The following is a 9528-nucleotide window of genomic DNA, read 5'->3' on the forward strand; positions in this document are numbered from 1 at the left end:
TGGTTTGTCTGATTGTATACTTGTAAAACAAGTATGGATTCACTGTCTCGTATAAAAAAGAAAAAAATGTGACAAAGCCTGTCTTAAGTGTTTTTTGGTTATAACTACACTTTTTGTTAGAGGGAGGCTAATGACACGTATATGCTTTAATACATTATTCTTGTCCATTAAAAACACCTTCAATATTTATATATCTTCAAAAAGTTGATGACGAGATGTTGTCATTTGCCCATGTGTGGTCCAGCCCTGTCCAGCCCTAACAAAATGTGTTAATTAAAAGTATTTAAAATATTAACATATCATATTAACCATAGGAAGTATTCAATTGTTTTTTATTAGCACATGCATTCGCATTCCATACATACCATAGAGCTGGACATAATCAATTTGTGGCGGGAGCTGCCCCCAATGAGTGAAAAACTAACTAAATATTAAGGTGTTTTTAGTTATAGAGGGCAAGTATAATCTTTTAAGGCATATAAGTCTTATTAGCCAGGGATCCTTTTAAAGCTCTATTTTGAAAGTAATCATTGCTATAGAGTGTGATGATTACGATCGGAATATAGAGCTATTTAAGACTTATTTTAACAAAGTATACCTTTTAAGTGCAGTCTTTTCTACATCTCATTAACTCTCCTCATCTCCACTCACGTGCCCCTGTGGACGTAACCTGAATGGCCACTATAGAGGTCAGCTCATTCAATGCCGAGCACAACGCTCTGCAGGACGGTCAAGGCTCCTGGCTAAAACCACCTACAGTACACTATGGGATCCTAATATCCTGCCGTTGCGGATCGAATGGCCAGCTCTCAGCTCTGTGTCCACTCTGAGGGAGAGCTACCCAATCCCTTATCCCGTTACAGGCTGGCCCCATCAGGGTCACCGCAACAATGCGGTGGCAACAGGTGCACACCCCCCTCTGACCCAGGTGTCAGATCCCAGAGGAACCACAGTGGGGCTCGGCTGCCATTCACCCGACGACACCATTCGAGTTTCTCCTTGAGCGACCCGACAACTGAGAGGAGCTGGAAAGCACCTGAGATGCTGATACCACAGCGCCTAAAGTTTCTAGTAACGGAGGCATGTATGTGATGGATGGTGCATTTTAAACTTGGGGAATTATGATGAATTTGTGTTGGGGGGAATGGTTAACCGCTATACGCTAGCGTCTTTATTTTGGGCTCGTCATTACAGGTGAAAGGTTCTGTACATGTTCAGAAAATAGCAGATGTACATGTGATGTATCATGTACATCTGAGCTTGTACTTGTATTTTAGAAAACATTTAGATTTTTTTTATCATTTTTTTTTTTATGAACAAAATTGATTCAAAGAACATCCGTGTTGGACCTTCCCCTAAATTCTATGAGTGCTTATTGACAAGCCTTTTGGCATTGTGTCATTGTTGCGTCGGGCTGCCGTTGAGTGAGGCACTCTAGGAGACTCGGTCCACGACACAATCCCTGGGCCCGGGCTCGGGTTGCACATGTCGGGGTTGGAGGAAATCTCAGGTGACTGAAGGCTGGCTATCCCTTGGCAGCGCTGTCCTGGAGACAGGAGTGGCCCAGATTTGTCATGAAGGATTTTCCATTACTGTAGTGCACACACTGACAGCCTCGGCACAGCGCGCCCGGCTCACTGGCAGATCGATTAGCAGCAGAGATATAAAACTAGACCCTTACAACAAAGCCTTGAATACTGTGATATGGTGTGAATTCTTTAAAGATTCACCTTCGGAAAACATTCTGAACATGCTTTGAAAAATTGACATATTTGTAGGGAATCTAGGCTGGATAAACGGTATGGTGTGCTTTTAACTTAGCACAATAGAAAAATAAATAAATCCGAGATTGAACTTGATGGTCAACAATATTCTATATAACTTTGAATAATGCTGGAAATGTTACTGTAATTTGTCCTTGTAAGTCACAGGAAGGTAGAAATGCCTCAAGATGCTCTTTGACATCAGAAACCAAGTGCATTCATCCTTTAATTGAAAGGTGGAATTGATTGATTGGTTGATTGGTTCATTGATGGATTTAATACTTTATTAGACAGAAATGTAAACAGCACAGTCAAGCACTTGCTCTAAAATCCTTGCGGTTTTGTTTCCATTCAGGTCCTTAATAATATAGTAATAAAGAAAGGCAGAAAGATGCAGCAGTATTATATCAGACGTACACCAAATTACCTTTCAAGTTATTTCACTCTCGCAGACACATTTCCAATGTCAATACAATCGTGAGGTTTTGCTACAGTAGTGATGTGCCCCCAATGCTCCCATCATCGTACTTGTACTGTATGTCCCTAACCTGTAACCTGGGTTACATCAGTTCACATGGAAATGTTCTGTTCTAAAACAGGTCGTTTCGAGGAAGCAATCTGATTGGTTGAAACAGCTTTCTAGCCGCGCATAAACCACGATAATGGCATGGCCAATCAAAACAAAGAATTCAGCCGTGCTTGCCTCTCAGACTGCAGCAGACTCGTGGCTAGGCTAGCTAGTTTCTTGGGACATTTGTGTTCGTAGTGGCTACATCTGTCATTGAACAAATATGTTTCTTCAGTGATTATCTTAGTTTTAAGGGTAACTGTTGTATAATTGCAATATTACACGAGAGGGTGTTCTTTATCGTCATTAATGCACTTCTGCGATACCTTCTACGGCAGCACAGGCGTGCATTAATGACGATAAAGAACACCCTCTCGTGTAATATTGCTTAATTCACGACCACTCAGTCCGCTCACTCGCTGCTGTATCAATCTGGGGATTTTAGCAAAGCAAAGCCCAGTATGCCAACAATGCATTTTGTACCAATTGTCATCAACCCCCACCAGTCTGTCTACTGTGAATGAGTTGCTAAATATTATGCAATTCTCCCAACCTTGCACATTTCCTGTCTGTGTGTCACTCAATATGACGGGTACAATTAGGCCTGTCACATAATCATTTCCATGTTGAAAAGTGTCTCAATCTGAAATCTCATTAAGGTTTACGGATAAAATGGCTGCATAGCATTCAAAGACAAACTGTAACTGTTGGGATGGCGAGTGCACATATTTGACATGTTCCAAACATTAGGAATTTTGGGAGAGACTTCTTTCTCCCAGCAGGTGACAAGTATTTCGATATAGTTAATAATTCTTTTGATAATTTTTTTGGTAAATTTTAAGACTATCACCCTTTCACCAAGCCCCACTGATGTTAAAATGTTAAATCACGTTCTTATAACGTATTGATTAATAGACAGACAGAGTGCAGTGGCTAGTTAGGTAGAGATAGATAGATAAATAGATGGATAGATAGATGTAAGACTTTTGTTTATAACGGTCATATACAGTAAGTGAACACATTTCACTCCCCCACATTTAATTGGTTAATCGACAGACATTCAGTTAATTTACACAAAAACACACACAATCAGCAAGGGAGCTTTGCCCGGCGTTGGCGTCCCCCATTTGCTGAGTCAACGCGGTATGAGCAGCAAGCTCTGGATAGAAGACTTAAGGGGAGGCTTCAGGGAAACACATTCTGAGTAACACGCCACCTGGGATCATTCACTGTTGTGTTGGCGAGTGGAAAGGAACAAATGCGTACAAGTCACAGAAAACAGAAGGAAACCTGTAGGTGACATCAGTGAATTCAATGGAATTGAATTTAAGACGCATGCATATCCAAAGAGTCATCTCCCCTTGGAACTTAAGACCAGTCTGCACATTTGCTGTGACTAGAATATGCTATGAATAGAGGTTATGAATAATCTAAAACTCAAATCAAGGATAAAATTCCAGCCACCTACAAACCTAGCGTGTACACAGAACAAAAGCAGCATATGTGGGACTGTACACGGTTTGTTCCCTGAGTGACGGGGCACTCAGTTCTGGCTTGTTGGATACACACAGTGTGGGATCTGGTTTTTCCTGTCAAACTCAAGCTTCCCAAACGTACACCAACAAACACACACCTACACACGACAAGGGAAGGAGACAGATTGCAGACAAGAGTTAACTTACACTCAGAACTATGCTGTTCACAGCCAGGTGTTCTTAAAGGTAAAGCAGAAGTATACATTATAATGCTTCTTCCTATATGTTGGCTTAATTACTTCCACCCTTGACCAAAGTCCCTAGGGATCTATACTAGGCCCCCTCCTGTTTTCGCTGTAAACTAAATATCTTTGCCGACAATAGTTGATCTACAAGCTCACAATTCCTCACAATGTGAGCTTACAAATTGTCTATTTTCACTGAATGTTCACCCCCAGAATAGGGATGCTACTTCAGGTGGTTAATTACAAAAGCATTCAATCTTATTGCTGAGGGAGTGGAGGGAAGTACCAGGCTGGACCTGGTACCGTCTAACCCTGCAAGATAACAAATCTCTGGCCCATCTGCCATACTGCAGGAGGATGATACAGCTTTAATGTTCCACATGCAGCTCCTTCAGAAAGCAGAACAGCGTTGACTATGCATGCTGACGGCATTATTACTGCTGAGGGAGAAACGTTTCAATGACTTTGCTTTAAACGTGAGCATACTTAGATGGATATTAATTTCACTAACAACAACAAACGCCCCTGTACATACACCGCCTGCAGACTGTTCCGACAGGTGCGTGTACCCCCGACGGAGACATGAAAGTCCCTGCTGATGTAATAAACAACAGCAAAGAAGCTATACTGTAGCTGTACCCGTGTGTTCACATATGCACACATACAGATACCTAAGGAGGACACGCTGGGAAATGCTTCAAAACACCTGCCGAGAGGAAGCCAGAAAGGGGCAAGGGAGAGCCACAATGAGCAGAACGACAGGATGTCGCCTGAGCATCGTTTTCTATACTTGTATGGGCTGAACAGGAAAAGGGCTGCGCTATAGGGGAAAATCCCTTGCAATGTTTACAGTCTTGTGCAATAATAGAATATTAATAAATATAAAATAAAAAAATTGTAACGAATGGTAATAGCATTGCAAACGGTAAGGCTGTGTTTGGTAGTGTTGAAGAGGTAACATTTCTACTTTGTTTGCAATAGTTTATACACGTGTGCGCACACATACGCACACGCACATTAACAAATCATTAATTTCTGTCCACTAAACAGGGCAACAAAAGCAATTGAAAAATGGGACACTGTACCTAATGCATAATGTGCTTGCAAAACATATGGACACATACTGTATATCAGCCCCAAATTGGCAAATATTGACTCTGAACATGTGTAGAACAGCAACACGCACTGACATAATTTGCACGCACGCACACACACGCGCACACAGACACACACACACACACACACACACACTCCTTAGGCATGTAGCCACGTACGGTATATTCTTTCCCTGGCCTAGCCAACAGAACTACATTTATCTGCACAGAATGTACTGCATGAGAAATAATATTGTGAGGACTTACCATTACCAACACAGTAGCCATCGGGGGCCTCTGTTTCCATATCTTCGGGAGCGCTGCAAGGGTCAAACAGAAAACTTCCTGTCACATTTTATGGATAGAACAGTTCGTTTCCTAGCCACTTTATACCATTAATGATAATGACCATGAAATAATTAATCCCGCCAGGACATTTATACGTTTGAAGTAATTGTTGGAGGTTGATCATTATGTTTTATGAGCTAAACATGGCAATCTTAAAAGCATATAATAATGTGCTACGGCATTGGACTTTAAAAGAACAGCACACACCTTTGGACTTTATCACAATTATGCACTAAATCACTGGTTCTCAAAGTGGGGTCCTGGGACTCCCAGCCCCAGGGGTCCTTAGGGAGTACGGGTGGTCGATATGGTTATAAATATTGTTGAGGCGATACAATGTCTCTGTGATATTCCTTTTCAGAGATATTCATATATATTGTGATACAGTGAATGCACATTCTATCATTTGCAGTTTAATTAATTTGACGGTTTCGTTCGCCAAAAATTATTACAAAAATTCTATTCTTATTCTTATCCTATTCTTGTTTTGTGTACTTGAAAGCCCATGTTAGGAAATTACAATTGTAATCAGGGGTTCTAATTTGAATTGATTAGCACATGCAGCTGACACTATAATGGCATGGAAATAATGACACAATTAAGAATCCCATTGTGTCCGATTTAGGTTCTTCCTGGACTTATCATCCTGCCTACTGATGAAGGATTAATATTAATTAGCTGGCTGGCTGCCAGTAGGCTACAGGTTGGACATTTAACCCATTGGAAGTCAGTATAGCAAACCAACTGCAGTGACGCTTGGTACTCCAGTACTTGAGCCAAAGTATAGATAGTAGATACTCGATACTCCTGGTCAAATATTACTCCACTACACGTGAAAGTTGCTCTGTCAAATGTGTACTTGAGTTAAAGTACATGGGTGCTAGTGCTAGTATTCAAAAGTGCAATTACAATGTACATTTTATTTTTGATATGATCTCTACATTCTATAACCTCACAATGCATTGCGTTGTAATTTGGAGTGGAGTGACAATCACATGAAGTGACAAAAGTACAAAAGTCCAGTACAAAAGTAAAGTAAAGAATACTTAAAGTACAGTATCCAAGCAAATGCACTCGTGTTACTGTCCACCACTGACAACTTAAGTCATACAAAAACTGAAAAAGGAAGCATCACAACAGAGTTTGTGATATGCATGGTAATCACCTGTTGAAGTGAATGTGTGTGGCACATTTGGCAGTAGGCCTATATGGCTGAATACAACTTTTAACCCCTTAGGACATTTCCAATAACTATTAACACTATAAAGGGCAGGCTTAGTTGTTGTTCAGGACAGCTTCAGGTCATCCTGGATCATCAAGGATCCAACAAGATATAAGTGACAAGTGACATTCTGAAGCAGCTTTATTAAAAAAAAGGGGGGAAAAATCTATTTGGTTCTGTCTGTATACTGTGAACTAAGCATCTTTAGAATGTTCAGAGACATGTTTTGATGGATCTAACTACGGTATTCACAATTCTGTATGGGTTTCAAATGTAGTCCTACTACACCTGCCTTGTTGGCGACCAACACAGGTGTTTCAATTTGTCTGAACAGTCTGATTAGTAGAACTAATTAATTTGTTTTCAACACATGTTTGGCGTCCTCAACATGGCAATTGTAGGATATGTCATTTCAAATACTGTACATTTGAAACCCATTGGTTCTGTCTGTGTACACTTTCTGTGCAGCATCTACAATATTCATAATTTTAGGAATCAAATATATTACTCATATTAGGGTAAAACGGTGGGTGCCTTTCACTGTGTCCACAACATCATCTAAAGCAGTACGTTTTAATTAATCAACTCCGCAAGAGTTTTTCCAGCAAGGTTTCACCTGCATGTGCAGGTCAATATTGTATAACACCACCATCTGTTTCTTAGTTCAGTTATACAATTAGTTGTTAAGCCCTGAATGGGGCTCCTAAGAACAATAGTTATTTCACAGTTACAATTTGCATAAATCTAAATGTTTCCTTTGGAGAAGCAAAAACAACAACTTATAGTTATTTCCAAATGTTATAGTCAGCACTCAGCAGACCCCATTTGACAGATGAGGGCCCACGGTTTTCATCCAAATAGGTTAGGATTGAGTTTAGTTTACCATGCAAACACATAGGCCTATATAGCATAAGGATATAACATCATCATCAGGTCGCTATTTATTTTGAAATGTGACATTGTCTATAGTCTACTATACTAATAAGCACATGGATAATATTGGGGTAAACCTTTGCCTGTGTGGCTGCATGAGAGTGTGGAAAACGTGTAGTCCTGTAGGCCTATACATGTTGAACGCTATGTCATAATCTGCAGGTTGTGCGTTTAATTAAAATAAGAAGAGAAGTGTGTGACAGAGAAGTGTGACAGCAATAATCACATCAGAAAGCAACCAAGAAAACAAGCATGAAAAAGGGGTTGATTGATGTATTTACCTTCGAGTGTCTCCCCTATATATGCGACTGCGAAATCGGTGATGTCCGTCAAGGAGACAACTTAATTGTCTCCACCTTCCTTTAAATTGCAAATTGTCAAAATATTTTTGTTTGACCTAATATGAACCGCGGTATTAAAATAATAGAAGTGTTACAACTAATACTATAGGCTACTTTGGTCTTGTTTCAGTGCATGCTACAGCCAAATAGGCTACAATGCAATTAAAGACCCTTGCTGATCAATAACCTGACCATATAGCTAGGCTACAACTAAAATGACAAAAGTTAGGAAAACATGACATCTGTCTCAAGTAGGCTACTTTACGTGCGTCTCTTCTTCCGGTGCGTGCCCGTCTTTCCAGCTCATGCGCGACCTCCGCACCTTCTCATTAATATAGCCTAAGCACATCAATGCATTGGTTCAGATGTGGGCTTTAATTCTCTTTCATAACATTAGCAAGCTATAGAGGTAGTAAAGCTCTCTATTGTGCGTGCGATGCGTCTTCACGGCACCCGCAACAGGTCAAGGAAAGACTCGAGGAGTTTGTAAAGGAAAAGAAAGAGAAGGGATGAATCAAACTGGATCGGCCGGTTCCTAAGGAATTAGCCAAAGAGGCAGCTAGGGAGCAGCCATGCTATGTTCTACTTGTAAAGGGATTGGAAAACCGTAGGTGGGTACACTACAGGCGACGTTGAAAAGCTAGAGAATGGAGCTGTGAGTGAGTTATTATTACATCACACCCGGCAGGCAGGCAGCACCTAAATGCACGTTCTCAATGGGAATACAAACAGACAGCAGCAGCATTGATCGGTCGGTGGTTGGTTGGTAGTTAGAACGCGCAAAGTACCATAGCCTATTATTTCTGTGGCTTTACTTGTATTGTCCAAAGAAAGCCGTATAGTCTGACAGTGACCCAACTGACTGACAGCTGCAATTCAACAGGTTATCCGATCGCAGCATGTCTGCTTCTGTCTGGCTGCAGTATAAAGCCCGTCCGACTTGTCATTTATCAGGCAGACGCACCTGTCTTCCCCTGCAAGCTGCAGAGTGCAGACACGCTCCCACAGCTCGGATGAGGGCTTGTGATGAAATTATATAGGCTGGCTACTCGATCGGCTCTGCTCGGCTGAGGGTGAATGTCTAGCCTCGCCAAGTAGGCTAGTAGGCTACAGCAGCGCCCGTAGGTTATATCAATAGCCGATTCATGCACTGCACACTGTCATATTTTAAATTAAATTATTATTATTGATTTACCTTAAAAAAGCAGGAGTTTAAAGAATTCCATATGCTCACAATTCCTGGAAGTTGCACATGCTGCTCCAGCTTGAATGTCTCGGTTTAGGACAGACTTCATTATTCTAGCCACAGTATGTGTGCGGGCTACAGTTGGTTCCGCAGCAGCAACAGTTGGCCACCGCACCGCTGGTGCTGCACCCCCACCCCCACCCCCACCCGAGGGCTCATCACCATTCATTCATCATCGTTATCATCATATAACCATCTGAGCAGCAGTCATCAGCTGGGTGAAGCTGAAAAACTGCGGACCAATACGATATTACTACGGTATTGGTAATCGACTAAATAAATAAACAAATCCG

The 9528-nt window shown here is 41.3% G+C and overlaps 1 protein-coding gene across 2 annotated transcripts in view; it reads right to left on the bottom strand.

Moving 5' to 3' along the window:
• The window catches only part of ikzf2 (IKAROS family zinc finger 2), a 28778-nt gene extending 19459 nt beyond the window's left edge, over window positions 1-9319 (bottom strand). The window contains exons 1-2 of one of the 2 annotated variants that reach the window (XM_080785596.1): window positions 9185-9319; window positions 5413-5465 (exon numbers count right to left, since the gene is read on the bottom strand). In XM_080785596.1, the coding sequence (XP_080641722.1) occupies window positions 5413-5452 (40 nt within the window). In that variant the 5' untranslated portion in view covers window positions 5453-5465; window positions 9185-9319. Of the gene's footprint in view, window positions 1-5412; window positions 5466-7929; window positions 8426-9184 lie in introns of those variants that run through there. The other variant, XM_080785597.1, reaches the window with a different exon arrangement.
• Between the last annotated feature and the right edge of the window lie 209 nt (window positions 9320-9528).

Source organism: Protomyctophum bolini, assembly GCF_963924005.1.
Source record: "Protomyctophum bolini genome assembly, chromosome: 16".
Taxonomy (NCBI): domain Eukaryota; kingdom Metazoa; phylum Chordata; class Actinopteri; order Myctophiformes; family Myctophidae; genus Protomyctophum; species Protomyctophum bolini.